The 18,983-nt window shown below is 36.7% G+C and overlaps 1 protein-coding gene across 4 annotated transcripts in view; it reads right to left on the minus strand.

Annotated features, from left to right (window-relative positions):
* The window catches only part of Kmt2e (lysine methyltransferase 2E (inactive)), a 67,837-nt gene that overhangs the window by 14,946 nt on the left and 33,908 nt on the right, over positions 1-18,983 (minus strand). For all 4 annotated transcript variants that reach the window (XM_041668646.1, XM_041668648.1, XM_041668647.1 and 1 more), the window contains 9 exons: positions 18,637-18,695; positions 16,494-16,666; positions 14,452-14,490; positions 11,314-11,544; positions 11,079-11,209; positions 9,368-9,485; positions 7,908-8,017; positions 5,510-5,774; positions 4,549-4,647 (listed from right to left, as the gene is read on the minus strand). In XM_041668646.1, the coding sequence (XP_041524580.1) occupies positions 4,549-4,647; positions 5,510-5,774; positions 7,908-8,017; positions 9,368-9,485; positions 11,079-11,209; positions 11,314-11,544; positions 14,452-14,490; positions 16,494-16,666; positions 18,637-18,695 (1,225 nt within the window). The remainder of the gene's footprint in view (positions 1-4,548; positions 4,648-5,509; positions 5,775-7,907; positions 8,018-9,367; positions 9,486-11,078; positions 11,210-11,313; positions 11,545-14,451; positions 14,491-16,493; positions 16,667-18,636; positions 18,696-18,983) is intronic.

Below are 18,983 nucleotides of genomic sequence, written 5' to 3' on the forward strand. Positions count from 1 at the left end.
CCTCTATCACAATTCAACACACCCTAACAGCCCATTATTTGACATTCAGATTTACTAAGCCCATTCTCCATATGAGAGCTGCTCTGCCTTCTCTATCCACCTAGTTTTTACGTAAGTAAACCCTACCTATGTATCAAGCACTTAAATTTTTCTTAAATGAGTAATAATTATGTTGTATAAAGCATAGGTCACTGCTATGTGAAGAGGTATTAATTTGAAGCATTTAAAGATTTTGAATATTTATTACAAGGCAGCTAAACCATAACCACCTCATTTTGTTTGGACAGACTATAAAAATAAACGTATTCAGTTTGACCATATCATTTTAACAAAGATGATTACTGATTTAATCAAGAATTAGTCAAGTCAGTTTAGTCATAAAGAGAAAGCAGTGGTGAGTGAGGATGAAATCCCTTATACTTCTGGCAACAAATTTGCTTTCATACTTTAATAATAAAATCTGGTACCTTCTAGCCTGTTTTTTCTAAGTTAAATCACTTCTAAATGCTTCAGAACTAGGAATTCCATAAGAGTCATCATGCACCCCAAAATTTGCAAGGTATTCAAGTGTAGATAAGGCTTAACAACAGAATTTCTAAGTGGCAACATACTTTTTCACAGACATCACATTAGATGTCTATGAAATACATTCTATAGGAAACATCAGAAAAATCAATAATCATGCATAATTCTAGGCAAAGCCTACAAACCTTAGCTCGGCTGTGAACAAGTTTCATTTACCTTGTACTCATGAGCTATCTTTTCCAAATGGCTCATATCTAAGATGACTAAAATGCTTCTATTCTAAAAGCCAAGTACTCTTTTCTACCTTAGCAGCTGGCATTATGACAAACAAGTTCTCATAAGTTTATGTTTCTATCCTGAGTGAGATAACCCAGACCCAAAAAGATGAATATGGTATATACTCATTCATAAGCAGATACTAGCTATAAACAAAGGACATTAAGCCTATAGTTCATGATCCTAGAAAGAAAAAACATAGACCCACCTGGAAATTGGAAACAGACAAGATCGCCTGACAAAATTGGGAGCATGGGGGTGGAGGGGAAGATAGAAGGGGAAGAGGAGGGAAGAAGGGGAGGGTTGAGATGGAGGAAGAACAGATATGAGAGCAAGGAAAGAGATATCTTGATTGAGGGAGCCATTATGGGGTTAGCAAGAAACTTGGCTCTAGAAAAATTCCCAGGAATCCAGAAGGATGACCCCAGCTAAGCAATAGAAGAGAGGGTGCCTAAATTGGCCTTGCCCTGTAGTCACGCTGATGATTATCTTAAATATCACCATAGAACCTTTGTCCAACAACAGATGGAAACAGAGGCTGAGACCCACATTGGAGCACTGGGCTGAGCTCCCAAGGTCCAGTTGACGAGTGGAAGGAATGAGAATATGAGCAAAGAGGTCAAGACCATGATGGGTTCATCCACTGAAGCAGTTCACCTGAGCTAATGGGAGCTCACCAACTCCAGCTGGACTGGGAAGGAACAAGCATAGGACCAAACTAGTCCCTCTGAATGTGGTTGACAGTTGTGTGGCAGGGGCAGACCGAGGGGCCACTGGCAGTGGCACTGGGATTTATCTCTACTGCATGTACTAGTTTTGGGGATCCTATTCTCTATGGATGTATGCCTTGCTCAGCCTAGATATAGTAGAGAGGGCCTTGGACCTTCCACAAAGCAAAGTGCCTTACCCTCTCATAGGATTAGATGGGGGTGGGGTGGAAATTTGGATTGGTATTTTTTTTAAAAAAAAATCGAATGAAGAAGTTTATGTTTATTCTGTGAACGTTATCTGTCACCCCACTGATCAGAGTTGATTAGTGGATTACCTGGATGCCTAGCCTAATGTCCCTTTCCTCCCACACCAATGCAGTTCCTTGTGAATTTATCCTTCCTGAAGCTGCATACTCAAGTCAAGGAGGACCAGTCTCGGGTATGAGTAGTTGTGCTGTCAACGATCACACAAGTCTCGAGATCTCCTAACTTCACTGATTATCATTCTTGCCTCAGTGTGAAGACCATCTTGAGTCAACTTCCACGGATTCCAAGTTTAAGCTGTTTGACTATTATAGGCATCGCGAGGCAAAGGATTCTAGGCAGTTATAGTCACATAGTAAAAGACATCACACAGTATGCCCTCGCATACCAATATATTTACTAAAACCGAGCAAGGTATTATCTATATAGGTAAAAATCAAAACAATTCTGTTTTGCTAAAATCTTACTACAAAAGATTACATGAAATTTGTCTTGGAGGAAAGAATTACTGATTCCTCTTTATCCAGGTATGGTAAATGAAACATATTAACAAGTAGTTCCTAATGAAGCCCGTAATGTTCTTAAGACTGCCTTGCATGAGAGAAAATTTCATCAGTTTGACACAAATTTCTCAGAAGTATTGCTACCATCTGTACTTTACTTCCTTTGTAAGCTGCCTCTTTTCCATTTGCTCTCTTCTACCCAAATGCTGGTATTAATATAACCAGTATAAATGGTAGTGTCTACAAAATTATTTTTTTCCCAAGTCAAATAAGATGTAGAAAAGAAAAACCATATTAATTATTTAGGGACCAATTTACATCAATAAACTAAACATCAAAGTAGTGTTTCAGTTAGAATTAAGCCTCAAACTCGGGATCCATCTGCCTCTACTTCCCTTAGGATTAAAGACATGTACCATCATGCATGGCTTGATTGGCCTTTTAAAAGTAGCACCATAATAATAAGAATGCAATCTGCATATTAAAGTCTCCAGTGCCAGCTTATTTTTCCCAGAGTCCTTGCTGTATTTGTGGGAGAGAGACACCAGGCTGTCCTCAAACTTATTATGTAGTAGAGGGTGATCTTGAACCTCCTAAACATCCATCATCCACATCCCAAATGTTGAGACTACAGGCATCTACTCCTATTACCAGCTGCCTATTAGAGTTCTTAAAGTCAATTAAAACGTTCCTCCTGTATTAAGTCCCCCCAGAACCCATACTTTACTGTAAACTGATCCAAAGCTTCTACAGAAATACAAATTCAAAGGTGCACCAGTTGGGGAACGAACAATACTGAAAATACTGGAGAGCTGGCTCAGAGGTTACGTGAATTTGTTGCTCATCAAGAAGACCTGGGTTTAGTTCCTGGCATCCACATGGCTCACAACCATTCTTAACTCCAGTTTCAAAGGAGCTGATAGTACTCTTCTGACCACAGATGGTATCAGGCATGCATGCAGTGTACATGCATGAGTGTGCACACACACAGGCCATAGGTAATTAAAGCACAAGTAATTTAAGGAATAACTGAATCTTTAAAAAAGTTTGTGACAATCCCTTTAGATGTAGGAATCAACCTTTTCCAATCTTTCACCATTATTTACCTGAAGCTATGAAACTGTTCTCTGTTGTTTTCACAATGCAGGTGTTAGCAATCAGTTGAGGATGACCACCATCATGATTTTAAAAAGTCTACAAAGATCCAATATCCCCACTCAAGTTATATGTAACACATAAGATCCCATGGAATAAAAAGTATTAAAACTCCAAGATCAACAAACATAAAAGAATGTGGGAAACCTACACTAAGGCCATTATGGTTTGTAAAGTTACTTTTCAATTCTTAAGCCAGAAATTGTATTGAAAGTTAACTGCCATTATTAACTATTTGTGTGTGTGTGTGGGGGGGGGGGTATCAGATCAACCCAGGCCCTAAAGTACTATTTTACCAAACTATACCCCAGCCCTGGCATTTACTTATCTACGCACCTCATGGTAACCCTAATGCTTCATTCCTGCAAATTCTTGAGACTACAGGTGTGAGTCACCACACTCTGCTGTGAAAACTGATTTACAATTTCTTGTTCTACATTTATACTGACATTTGCAGATAAATCATGAGGGAGATGGAGCTTCCATTTATGATTACAATGTGAGAATACAGATGCAATGGCTACTAAAGAAACTTGAAGTTTTGCTAAGTCATTTACCCGACTTAGGATTAATACAAAGCATGAAGTTCTGTTTCTGTCTTTTTTAAACACAGTTTTTTAATATTTATTTATTATGTATACAGTGTGGTGTCTGCATGTATCCCTGCAGACCAGAAGAGGGCACCAGATTTCATTATGGATGGTTGTGAGCCACTGGTTCACTGAGCCATGTGGTTGCTGGGAATTGAACTCAAGACCTCAGGAAGAGCAGTTAGTGCTCTTAACCGCTGAGCCATCTCTCCAGCCCCTGTTTCTGTCTTAAATCATAAAAAGAAGTAATACATTTAGCTAATGAAAATACATACCGAGTAATAATCATGGTATTACATTTATTAAAAATTCTTGGCTTTAAAAATGTTATTATTTAAAGGTGGTATACATTATTAAATGCCCAATAAAAGTGAGTTAAAAATACAAAAAGAGGTAATGGCAAAGCCAAATAAAAATGCTCAGTCCCAAATTTGCTAACGTGAAGTGTGCAGAAGTAGTTAACTTGTAGAAGAGCAGCTGATCCAGCCCAAGGTACCACAAACAGCCACTAGCTTCCCAACTCACCATCTTCCTTTTTCTTTCTGCAATTTGCTCCTCAGATTCCATTTCTACTTCATTGGTAATAGGAGTTTTTTCTTCCATATCATCAATAAAATCTGGCTCCTGAAAAACAGAAATGACTTATTTATGGAAATGGTTATTCAGCCTATAAAATAGGAAACACTGTATCTTTTAACCACAATTCAGTATGTGAAATAAGCCCGATTAAAATCTGAATTTCTAAACAAAGTTATCAAACTCACACAATCAATCTTGTTTTATGAAGTTTCTATCAAATATAATGGGGTGGTTTTGTTTGTATTTATTCCAAAACAAATTTTCAGCAATCTCCACTGTTCGATTTAATTAAATGTGGCACACACCTTTAATGTTGTACTCTATGGGCAAAGGTAGACAAATCTGAGGGCACGGCTAGCCTGGTCTGTGTAAATTCCTAGCCTCAGAGTAAGATACAGTCTCAAAGAAACAACAAACACCCACGCTATCTGGAATGTCTTTAATTACCCAGTTTTAAGAAAATGTTCAACTCCATGAGGATCTGTCAACCTGGTTGTTTCTCTCTCTCTCTCTCTCTCTCTCTCTCTCTCTCTCTCTCGACAGGGTTTCTCCGTGTAGCTTTGGAATCTGTCCTGGAACTAACTTTGTAAACCTCAAATTCTCAAATTCAGAGATCTGCTTGCCTCTTCCTCCCGAGTACTGGGATTAAAGGCATGCGCCACCACTGCCCGGCTAACATGGTTATGTTTAATAATTTGGTATCTATTATTGTAGGAAATCATATCTCAAAGTGAGCAGCAGAACAGGACTGGGGATAGAGCACTTGCCAAGCATGTGTTAGGCCCTACGTTCAATCCCCAGTACTGGAAATATTTAAACTATTAAATGATTTTATGCTTAAAAAGGTGTTTAAATACGACATTTTCCTCTTTAAAATAATTTCTTTGAGAATCAGGAGAGTCAATACCTGATTATTTGATACTGACAGTCTCAGTGGAGAAAGCTTTCTCTGTTTTGTTTCCGGACTCTTTATTTTGTTGTTTGTTCCTTCACAATCTAAGGTAACATTCTGATTTTGTGTATCTTTTTCTTTTGAAATATCTTTCTCCTTTTTTCCTTTTTTTCTTCTGGTCTCATAACCACTATTGATGTTTTCTGTGGATTCCAAGCTCCGTTTTAAAACAGGGCACTCTGGATTTTCCTTGAGGCATGCACAGTCCACCTTGTATTTACTGAAATGATAACCAGGTAAATATTAATATATAAAACAAGACTGAGTTCATAATATCTTTAAAGCTATAACTCCATAAAATGCACGTTATTAATTACAATTAAGACTTAAAGTTTTACTAATTTGAATTCCTAGTAAATATGACAAAATAAATGTTTTTTTTCATAAGAACAAAATATTAGATACTGATTTTTTGTTGCTTGGTGCTACTAGGTATTGCACCCAAAGTCAAATACTTCCAATACGCTAGGGAAGTGCTAACCCTCTAAGCTGTAGCCCCAGCCTTGAGATGTTGGTTCTGAACAATGTTTTAAAGTAAAAGGATGCTGTAGCTTGTGCAAGATAAACATTAAGGCAAAACCACCCTTACTTGGTCTTGAGCGTGTTATGCTGACTCTTCAGTTAAAAAAAAAAAAAATGTTAGCTATGATGAATACCAGATCTTACCTAGTTTGTAATATACTTTAAGAAATGATTTTAATCACCAGTTTTCCTTAAAAGATACCTTGAAGAAAACTTAATTCTAAGTCTTCTTTCTTTTAAATGAGGACCTGAAAAATTATACTATCTCTCATCTTCTCAGTAATTATGAACACTCTCAATTTTATGGATGGCCTTACAGTTTAGACTCACGTGACGATGATATTAAGTGAGTAGAGTAATCTCAATCTTGAGCTAAGGAATCACAAAGCAATGCTAAAACTGGTATACAGTTATGTACGAGTAACCCACAGATCTTTAAGAGTTTATGTTCTGAACTTCTGTGGGATAACAATCTCCTAAAGCAGTAAGCACAAACTACTATGTTACACTTCCTGTTATACTTTCTGAGAGGTTAAAAGCTTTTAGAAAGCCAGAGAGACTAAGGCAGCAGGTAAGCCCCTGTCTTTTAACAGGCACCACATGTTAAAACATACATTCTGCTTACTAACAGGCTTTCAAAATAGCCTATTTCCTGGGACTGGAGAGATGGCTCAGCAGTAAGAATCACTTCCTGCTGTTTGCATCCCTGCATCCACAGAGGGGACCACCATAATAGAGCTCCACCTCCAGGCCTCACAGTCTTCTGGTCACTGCAGGAACCAATAACCATGTGGATACATTCACATAAATATACACACAAAAATAAAAAAGAGAAAAGCCTAGATTGTTATGATAAATTCACTCAATAGTAGAAATACATATTGATGGTAAAGGTACTGAACACTAAAGGAAACCATAATGCGCACTTTAAAACTTAATTTTAGAAATGATGTCTGTCATCCATTTTTAACATGTAGGAGGATGGGGCTGAAGAGATGGATCAGAGGTTAAGAGACTTTGAGAGAACTGAAGTTCCCCGCAGTCATAGTTGGACAGGTCCCAACACAGATCTGGCTGCAGCGCCCTCTTCTGGCCTCTGGCATCCATACACATGCCATATACACTGACATACACACACAAATGAATTCAAAAAGAGTGAAAGAGAGTCTGCGCGTGGTGCACTTCTGTAATTCCATCAGAGTTCAAGGACATCACAGGGAGTCTGAGGCTAGCCTAAATCCTCCTCTTTACACTCAAAAAAAAAGAGAGAAAAGCACTAACTACAGAGCTACATCTTCTGCTTTATTTCTTAATTTGGAAAATAAGTACAGGGATATTTATGTCAATTGCATTTCATACAAATAGGATTTTTTACCAAAAATTAATGTTTTTCCTAACATTTCAAAACAATATTAAGAACAATACAAAACATTTGTAGAACTTAAAGTTTTACTGTAGGATCTCCAACAAACCATTTCTATTACAATGCAAAGAAAACTTGATATAGTATCTCTTGTTTTTAAGAAAAAAAATCATGTGTTCATAGCCAATGACCAAGTAAGTTGTTTAACAAGTTGAAGTATAAGAAAGTGAGGGAAAAAATTCTCACATAATAAAGTCTGTATAGCTGAACTAGAGCTAATAATTATAAGGTCTGAACAGTCACATTACAATAAAGTTTAGGAAATAAGTAACAAAATGGGATTCCTGATAACAGCATACTTAATTTCAGGTACTTTTAACTGTCTCCTGAAAAGTAATAACAATGTCTAAATTATGATGAAGGCAATCTATTTGAAATATCATAAAGCACTTAAAGACTTGAACTTACCAATTCCCATAGTCAAAATCAAAGGCAATAGTAATTTCAGTCCCTTTTGGAATAGTCTGTATAGAATAAATGTAGAGATGTATGGTCCCATCTTCAATTTCATGCCTTACCTGTTAAGAAGAATAATTTTACATTTCCATACACTATTTAGAGCATCTTTATCTTGCAATTAGGAAAGTTATTCATTAATATTAGGTTATGTTGTTGCTTGTTTTTGAGACAGTGTCTCACAATTGAGCCCAGGCTTGCTTAGAACACACAGAGATCCACCTGCCTCTGCTTTCTGAATGTTGGTGTTAAAGGGGTACACTACCATGCCCAGCTGAAAAATATTCTTAAGAACATTTTATAAGCATGACATAGGAAACTGCCATTCATCACAAGACTTGCAAATAGCAGTTGTCACCTGAAAGGTCCTCACAGGTACACTGGTAGCACTCACCCTATAGCCTGCCATCTGCATTCTCATCTTCTCAAAAGTACAATTTTTGAACCTGTCAGCATGTGGGGTTTTCAAGTAATAGGATGAGTATGAGTGTGCACTAATGCACAGCTAAGAACACTTTCCTTTGACAGCTTCGCTTTCCATGAAGCTGTTCTTCTGAACTACCGTTTCATACATAAAAGCAAGGCATAGAAGGCTGGGAATGTAATTCAGTGGTAAAATATTTGCCTGATATGTGTAAAGTCTTAGAGTTAGTCTCCAACACCACACATACAGACACACACAGAAGAGTAAAAAGGCACTGACAAGGTTATAAAACTAGTAAGCCACAAAAAAGACAAAATTGTCCCAAGTCTACGTCCAAATACTACAAATTTTAGCCTCAAAATTAAATATGTGGGATATCTAAACACTCTGTAATTTTGTTTTAAAAATTGATAGCACATATAAAGTATACTTTAGGGCTGATGAGATAACTCAGGTGGTAAAGGATCTTGCTACTAAACTTTTTTAGACTCAATCCTTAGAACCCACATGGGAAAAGGAGGAAACTGATTGTCCCAAGTTGAACTCCGATTTCTGTGTGCAGGCACGTACACACATGCGCGCGCACACACACACACATTATAAATGGAAAATATTAAGTCTACTTTAGGTTTTAGCTATGTGGTACATACAAGCAGAGCCTCCAATATAAACAGAAATATAATATTCCCTCTTATAAGGAACATCACAGTTTCATAGCTCAGGAAGTAAAAAATAGCGAGACAAGGTCTCACTATATAGCAGTGGCTGGCCTGGAACTTGTTGTGAAGAACAGGCTAGCTTGGAAACACCTCTGCCTCCCAAGAGATTAAAGGAGTGGGTGCACAACCATGCACAGCCTATGGATAGTACTTTAAGATTAGTATTTACCATCTAAATATTGACAAAAGAAAAATAATGAACAAAATAAAATAGGCGCAGACTTTGGTACTCTGTGTTCCTGCTTCTCCTGAGATGTCAATAAGCTTACCTCTGCATTGGGTGCACAAGAGCGCCTGATGAATCGAGCCTCATTCCCAAAAGTCCTCGCATCAACACACATTTCTAGCCCATGAAACTTAGAGTAGAATAAAACAAAAGGGTATGGCCTACAAACAAAGAAGTATTAAAAGCTTTTAGTATAACAGGACTAGAGGATATAGTTTAGTGGTAAAGTGCTTGCCTAGCAGGGAAAACATCCTCAATTCAGTCCCCAGTGCCATAAAACAAGCAAACAACAAAAATTTTACAATTTCCTGTTATTCATTAGAGGCAAATAGATAAACAACAGATTAAGGCATTTCTAAAAGACATAGTTGGCAATAAAGCAAGTATTTGAACATTGGCATTCTGATTCCAGAAACCACTTTTCCCTACTTGAAATTAATAACACTTGTGTCTGCTTCAAGTTGCCTAATTCAAAAGCAATTAAGGTTGAAATTGTCTTTTTAATGAAATTCTTAATTTTGACTTTTATTTTATGTGTATGGGTATTTTACCTGTACATGTCTGTGTACCATCTGTAGCCTAGTACCCACAGAATTCAGAAGTCTTTGAGTCCCCTGGAACTAGAGTTACAGATGGTTGTGAGCCACCATATGGGTGCTGTGAATCCAAATCATGTCTACAAGAGAAGCCAGTAATTCTTAACTGCTGAGTCATCTCTCCCACCCCCTTTAGGCATAAATTCTTTCGAGACAAAATGAAAAAATATTGCCTTTACAAGCTAACTCCATGCTTTTAAAGTCCCATTTCTTGGCGTGGCAAAAATTGATTTATACTAGATTCCAGATAAAATATGCTACATGTGAGGTATACCTCTTATGTATTTCATGGCTTAAGTAAATACCCAAGTTATAAACTAAGAATGTTAATGTGTTAAACAGCAGATTTAAAAATAGCAACATATTTCTATACCTCTGAAAAGTAATGACTATCAGAAGATCAAATTAATTCAAACAAAATCCCAAACCAGAACAGAAGTCTCCAAAACCATTCCGGTGGTAGTAGCATGGGAACATAACTAACTTTTTTTTTTTTTCCAAGTTCTATCAAATATGTTACAACTTAGTAGATGGAAAGGTTCTCGACAGTCTTAGGTCATGAAAATTTCTGACTGACACCCTAGATAGCAAAACTATCTTGATTTTACTTGTTTCAAATGGCTTAGAGTTCAGCAACACAGAGACGGACAAGAGGCTGGGAAATCTCTACATGTTAGCACTCTACAAAAGTTATCCTTTTCATCCTTTCACGCCTTTCATCCCAGCATTTGGGAGGCAGAGGCAGGCAGATCTTTGTGAGTCTGAGGTCAGCCTGGTCTACAAAGCGAGTTCTAGGACAGCCAGGACTGTTATATAGAGAAACCCCATCTCCAAAAAAAAAGTTACCAAGCATCTCTAGGCACAGTATTTAATAAAATCAGTGATCGACTAGAAGATGGAGCAGCAGGCCACCCTGGGTTACAGAGTAAAAACTACAAAAACCAAAACCCACCAGGCAGTGGTGGTGCACACCTTTAGTCCCAGCACTGGGGGGCAGAGGCAGGCAGATCTCTGAGTTCAAGACCAGCCTGGTCTACAGATCAACTTCCAGGACAGCTAGAGCTGTTATGCAGAGAAACTCTGTCTCACAAAACAAAAAACAAAGCAAACAACTTTGAACTATAGAAAACCAACATGGGTAAAAAAAAATAAATATACCTTTTAAAGAAATATCCATTTGCTTCAAACTGTTCTCTCAGCATAAACTTCCCTCTGTATTCAATGATAAGTGCATCGGGAGGCAAATCTTTGGCAGATTTCAGAATTTTTTTATTCTTCTGTATATGGCTCTAGCATCATTAAATGTAGACAGTAAATTGGTTAATTTCACTCTAAACAAAGACATTCAGACTACATAGGCAGTCCCACAATTTTTTTGACTAGTAATATATACCTCTACAGGAGGTTTGAAGAGTGAATTGTTGGTACTTGGTTCTGATTTATTCAAGTCTCTGTTGTCATTCCCACTGCCTAGTCTTTGCGCTATTCTCTGTGCCTCCCTCTGAACACCTTCACTATACTGGTTATTATTTGCCTCTTCATAGCGATCCATCCATGTTTTGATTTTCGTCTCCCATACAAAATTTGAACCATCAGATGAAGGATCAATTTCTGGTGCCGAACCCTAAAATTGTAGCAAAATAAGGATTACTATTTGAATTTAAGCATACACACACACACACACACACACACACACGTAATGATTTATATAAAAGAATAGAAAACTACAGTGATTGGTAATCTAAGTTAATTAAAATTAAAAGGTCATAATTTAGCTCATTAAATTTTTATGCTACATGCCAAATAATAAGCTAGGAAATTCATGAAGGCTGAGTTACGTAGAAATAGCAAAAATTCAAGAGTCGTTGCTATGGTAGCCAATTTAAAGATATCAATAAAACCAAATACTTTCTGATTCTGTATATTGCTGCTGTCTACTTCATAGCAGCAAGTTTATATGTTTTAGCTTGAATAAATCTGTATATACGCCTCTATTTGTAAGGCGATCCACCAGGCACATTAGTTGTACAAGCATGCACCTTCAGCTAGCTGTTAAGGATGTTAGAGGCACAGTAAGGTCAAGGTCAGATCAGGGCAACAAAGTGAGACTCTGTCCCAAAAATTAAAAAGAGTGAAAGGCGATGAGAATTTAGCTCAGTGACAGAATATCTGACCCATGCACAAAGCTTGAGATTCAATCTCCAGTGCTGGGGGAGGTGGGAGTGGAGAGTAACACACTACAAAAATGTACCAACAGCTCATCTGCTACATAAATAATCTTTATTACAGCCCTTTTCTATGATGAGTAACAAACAGTAATATGCTCATCAACTTTGATGGAAATAGGCTTATTCTATCAATAGTGATTTTATGTGACACTGGGGATGTACATCAGCAGTAGAATGCTTGCTTTGTATGTATAAGGCCCTAAATCAAATGACCAGCACTCCAAAAAATATATATATACTAACAAATAGTTATATAAATATATACATATATTAAGAATTAAATGGATATGTTATGTATATACATATACATTAGTGATAAATTATTTGATAAAGATTTATGAGCCACAACTTTATACTAAAGGAACAAATTCAGTATTAAATTATTTTTTAATTATCAGCAACAATCTACTAATAACTTGATATATATCTTTAATACAGCTCTTCAATCTTATAAATTTAACTCAAGAATTACTGGAGATGTAATGCTTTTGAAAATTTCCATTTTCCTAGTCACTTTATGTAATAAAGGGAATTGTTTCAGTTCTGGAAAAGGTATCACTTCCTTTTTAAGCCCAGTATTCAATTAGATAAAATAGAAAAAAAAAGAATACTAGAGTACTGGTAATTAAAAATGTTTAAAAATTTTATTTTTATTTAATGTGTATAAATGTTTTGCCTGTATATATGTAAATGAACCATGAGTATGGAGGGCAGAAAAGTGGGGTTAGATCCCCTAGAACTGAAACTAAAGCAGCTGTGAGCCATGTGGATGGGATGCTGAGACCTGAACCCAGATCCTCTCCAGGGACAGCTCGTGCTGTTAACTTCTGAGCCATCTTTTAGTTCCCTAAGAAAACTTTTTTAAAAAGTTCAGACTTCTTTACTCTGTTAGAACAAATTCAAGTAACAAAAAAGTAGGTAACTCTCTAATATTCAGAGAACATTTGAAGCCGGGCGGTGGTGGCGCACGCCTTTAATCCCAGCACTCGGGAGGCAGAGGCAGGCGGATCTCTGTGAGTTCGAGACCAGCCTGGTCTACAAGAGCTAGTTCCAGGACAGGCTCCAAAGCCACAGAGAAACCCTGTCTCGAAAAAAAAAAAAAAAAAAAAAAAAAAACCAAAAAAAAAACAGAGAACATTTGAACGTGCAATATAAACATCACATAATAATGTTCTTGACAGAGAATTACAAAATTATTTAAGAGTAATCATTTAGAGAGTGCTAATATATAGAATCTAGAGAGTACATATCAGAAATGCAGTATAATAATTATTGTGTTTCATATTATAGGAACAAAAAGTACTGTAATAGATTCATTGCGTCTTTTTTTAATACTAAGCCGGAAATTTAAGAAATTAGTGCTAGGTGTGGTGGGAACTGTGCCTTATTGTTCCTGCACTTAGGAGACAGGAAAGATGACCACTGAAAGTTTAAGGCCCACCTGGTCTACATAGCAAGTTCCAGGCCTGTCAAGGCTACATACAAAGCAAGACCCTATCTCAAAACAAAAGCAAAAAAATTTTTTTCCTTTATTACCTAGCTCAGAAAGATACTTCTAAAACAGTATAAACCTGTGTTTATAGAAAAAGCAGAGGTGGAGAGCCTTGTTTCTGCTGGGAATTTAAGCACCCCAAAAACTCAAGGATATAGGCTAATAATTCAAAATCTGTTACTAGTTTGTATTACCAACAAGGGACTAAAATGACTTTATAGTACAGTATTTAACTTGACTACCGCAGAATTCCAACTGCACTTTTCAGTGTGACTCTGGATTAATGTGTAGAGTATAGTAATAAACCTTAGTAGCATCAGAGACATGAAATACAATGACAAATGGAATTATTATAATTTTTAAAAATTATTTTATTTTTCTTTTATGTGCACTGGTGTTTTTGCCTGCATATCCATCAGTGTGAAGATGTTGGAACTCCTAGAGTTGCAATTATAGACAGTGGTGAGCTGCCATGTGGATGCTGGGAATTGAATCCAGGTCCTCTGGAAGACCAGTCAGTACTCTTAACTGATGAGCCATCTCTCCGGCCCCCAATTATCCCAATTTTAATATTGGTATCTATATACCAATATTAAATACCCTTCTTATTAATACGGTAACAATATCAATAAACTGTAAGAGTGATTTATTAATCCACTTAGAAGTTTAAGGCCCTACTTCTTGTTAATGTACTAAGCAATGAAATAGCAGACACCACAGAACATAAAGTACCAACATAAAGAAGGAAGCTACTCAGCAAGCTCTTGATTTAGCACTAGTTAACAATAATGCCTTAATTTAATATAATTACCTTGACTCTTGATGATTTCCTAGATCCTTCACGAAAGGCCTAAAATAAGTGTGGAATTCTGAGTTAGTTTTTTGCTTTTGTTTTTTAACTGGATATAACTAAGAATCAACTGGTTCACTGAAGCATTTTGCTGAAGTGATAACGTGGCAACAACAATAAAGCTAAAACAAGGGGAATTAAGAAGTAAATATATACTAGAATACTATTTTACCACAAATATAATGTAAACTATTTAAAATGCGTTTATAATGATGCTAAGATAAAAACTTCAAAATATTATTTGTGGTAAATATTATAAGCATCAAATTATATAGGTGAACTGCACTACAAGACAGTGGGGACTTGGACTAAATTTGTAATAGCACAAAGATTAAAAATATACTAAGACATTTCAACAGAAAACTCAATAGAGCTATTAAGAATAAATTTGATATCAAAGACTTACAAATTTTAGAACCTGAATATTGGCTATGTTGCTGAGACACACACACAATCAAGTAAGATACAAGTTTGGTGCAGAAGGAAACACAAAGAAAAACGGTATTTGGTACACATGGTGGAGCACACCTTTAGTCTAAGCAACTAATAACAAAATAAGACAAAATATGGCTGAGTACTAGAATAAAAGGCTCAAATGTCATGACAGGATGCAAAAAAAGATTTTATTTGCTGAAGAAAAGCAGCATTCCTGTTAACTCAGTCTAGTAGTTTAAAATCGTAAAAAAAAATGCAAAAGTTCACCATTTCAAATGGTGAACATGAGCAGAGTAAAAGAGATGTGGCTATGAACTGTGGGTGCCTCTAGTAACACTTGAACTGTCTAGACTGGGTTAACAGAAAAAGAAGCAAAATAAAAAGGAATGGACAAAGAGTTCAATAGGTACAGAAAGATAAAATTAGAAAATGAAAAACTTTAAAGTACATTATTATTACTCAAGAGAAAACAAACAAAAACCCCCTTGATTTTAAAGCCATAACAGCTACATGTAATTGATTTTTTCCATAGTAATGTAGTCAATGTGAAAGTCTTTTACCAATAGTCATGATACTTAAATGGACACATTCTGAGAACTGCATTATTAAGTTATTTTGTTCTTATTATTAATAATTATTAAATTATTTTGTCATTATTGTAAATACTATAGAGAGAATACGTACATATGATTATGAGATATAACCTATGAACCTAAGCTACACATGGTACCTATCATTTCTGGTCCTGGATATAACCCTGTACATTATGTTTCTGTGGACAATTGTAACCTAATAATAAATATTTGCATGAAAATAATGATAAATATTGTATGTTGCACCGGGTAGTGGGGGGTGCATGCCTTTAATTTCAGTACTTGGAAGCAGAGCCAGGCACTGTGAGTTCGAGACCAGCCTGGTCTAAGTGAGTTCCAGGATGGCCAAGTAAACCAGAGAAACCCTGTCTTAAAAAAAAAAAGTATGTTTCTATATCAAAACACAGAAAAGGTACATTAAAATACTTGAGAAAATGTCTTCACTTTATAATCTGATAGGGTCATGAATGCATTTGCTGTCATTGAGAATTTGAAATTAACAAATTTAATGAAACATATAAACTATAAAGTCTATAAACTGCTGTCTGCCAGTAGACCTTAGGGATCATATAATAAAATTCAGAAAACAAAGTAAGAAATTCAGTTCAGTAGGAAGCCTTTATTGAATATTATCCAAAACTAGTAAGAGTTATACGTAATCAAGCTTCCTTACCTGGCAAGTTACTGTTTCTGTTTTCAAACAGTCTGCTCTGCCTCACTTCAGCACTCACAATTCTGTCATTCATCGTATGATACAGTGAGTCCAAGGCAAGAGCTAAGTTTTTTTGTGATCCATCTCAGTCTTTAAAATGCATTGCAATTTTTAAATAATACTTAAATTTTTTTAAATATTTTTTTGTGAGAACTTTCCATATATTTTGCTGCCACCCATGTTCTCCCTGTATTAATTTCTTGCCTGTAACTCAGCTCCTATGAGCTTTACCTACTCATCTGAAATAAAAAGGCAAAACGTACTTTTTTACATTTTGAAAAGTTTTGTTCTTTCTCCCCACTTTTTTTCCTTCTCTTGTCAGTAGCCTTGGGAACTCTGGCAGCAGTTAGAGTGATCGATGTTGGCGCATGCGGAAACGCAGTGGACAGCTCCACAGGGACTTCATCGCCACTCTCCGTCGCGCTGGTGTCGCCATCTTCAGGGGAAACAGAGTCAGCACACTTTAGTACTCTACTCCGGGGGAAACAGAGTCAGCACACTTTAGTGCTCTACTCCAGGAAAACAGAGTCAGCACACTTTAGTACTCTACTCCGGGGGGAAACAGAGTCAGCACACTTTAGTACTCTACTCCGGGGGGAAACAGAGTCAGCACACTTTAGTACTCTACTCCGGGGGAAACAGAGTCAGCACACTTTAGTGCTCTACTCCAGGAAAACAGAGTCAGCACACTTTAGTACTCTACTCCAGGGGGAAACAGAGTCAGCACACTTTAGTGCTCTACTCCAGGGGGAAACAGAGTCAGCACACTTTAGTGCTCTACTCCAGGGGAAACAGAGTCAGCACACTTTAGTGCTCTACTCCAGGGGAAACAGAGTCAGCACACTTTAGTGCTCTACTCCAGGGGAAACAGAGTCAGCACACTTTAGTACTCTACTCCGGGGGAAACAGAGTCAGCACACTTTAGTACTCTACTCCAGGAAAACAGAGTCAGCACACTTTAGTACTCTACTCCGGGGGAAACAGAGTCAGCACACTTTAGTACTCTACTCCGGGGGAAACAAAGTCAGCACACTTTAGTGCTCTACTCCAGGAAAACAGAGTCAGCACACTTTAGTACTCTACTCCAGGGGGAAACAGAGTCAGCACACTTTAGTGCTCTACTCCAGGGGAAACAGAGTCAGCACACTTTAGTGCTCTACTCCAGGGGGAAACAGAGTCAGCACACTTTAGTACTCTACTCCGGGGGAAACAGAGTCACCACACTTTAGTGCTCTACTCCAGAGGGAAAGAGAGCAGCCCTGCACCTGACAGTCATTTCCTTGTTCCTAAAGGAAACACATGTTCTTACTTCACTAAACAAACTAAGTGCTTTCCTTACACATGACATCTTAAGGACTGATGCCTGACAACACACCCTGGTGGTCTCAAGAAACTGGCACTAGTACACACGACTAATGGAACTCAAATTTTCTTGGTAGAAATTTAGTCATATCTATAAAATTTACTCACTCAAATGTTGGTCTGTCATTCCATTAAATAGCTAAAGTACAAAAGCAAACTTATACAACTCTGTCCAAATAAATGAACTTTTCACAACAACAAAACAAAGTAACTGGAAACAACCCACAATGTCTACCAAAGAGCAATGACTGAATAAAAAATATTATTTCAAACTGATTGTGCTGGTCTTAATCCAAAATAGAATGTGGCAAGGTAGGGCAGAGTGGCACCTGCTCTTAAAACCAACACTTGGGAAGGAAGAGGCTCACCCAGGACGAGACAGGCCTGTACTATGCACGACATCACTGAGTCACTTCAGGACAGTGACCGGACTGGGCTAGTGAGCTCAGATCAACTTGGGCTAAATAAAGGACCTATCTAAAGAACAAAAATAAAAGAAAAATCCTAAACAGAAAAGTTGTAGCATATATAAAATTAATAAAATGGTATCCTAAAAATTAAAGAAATACTATCTCATTAATATTATTCTGACTAATATACTTCACTTTTTTTAACCTACATATGAGAACAAAAGTTAATTTAAGCTTCTTATTTGCTTTGTTCTGGTTTCTTATGTCTCCTAAAATATGAACATGTATATTCTGTAATCAAAAAAGCCTACACCTGAGATTATAAATAAGACATACACTCAAAATATAATCAAAAGGTGCTGTAAGCTGTAGAGATGGATCCGAGGCAAAGAGTACTAACTGCTCTTCCAGAGGAGAGGGGTTTGATTCCCAACACCCATATGGTAGCTCATAACTGTCTATACTTCAGTCCTAGGGGATCTAATGCTTCCTCTTCTCCTCTTCTCCAGACACACATGTTGTTCACAGACATACATTGAGGCAAATGGGTGTTTTTACATATAATTAAAAATATTCAGACCATTTATTTTCCTAATCATACTAATTTTAGTTTAGAATAGTACTTTTTACATACCCGACATATTTTCTCTTTTCCGCCGTTGTAGTAGCACCGCTCTCTCTTTATCCAAATTCCTATATTAAAACATTCATTAACATGTTTCTCATCAAGCTTCCAGAAGCTTAGATATGAAGATGTTTTACATGTGATGCACTTCAAAATTTATGTTTTTAGTGAATAATAAAATACATGCAGCAGCCCTGACAGATTATTTATAATCCAGTATACATACACATTTCCTATACATTTATAGAAACAGTAGATATCAGTTAAGTTATCCCATTCCATATTCTATTAAGAAAATGTTTACCTATGAAGTGAGCACATTTTTCAAATTCAAATTTATAGCAAAAAAAATCTGA

Source organism: Microtus oregoni, unplaced genomic scaffold (genome assembly GCF_018167655.1).
Source record: "Microtus oregoni isolate MIOR12 unplaced genomic scaffold, Mior012 000018F_ref0000195, whole genome shotgun sequence".
Lineage (NCBI taxonomy): Eukaryota > Metazoa > Chordata > Mammalia > Rodentia > Cricetidae > Microtus > Microtus oregoni.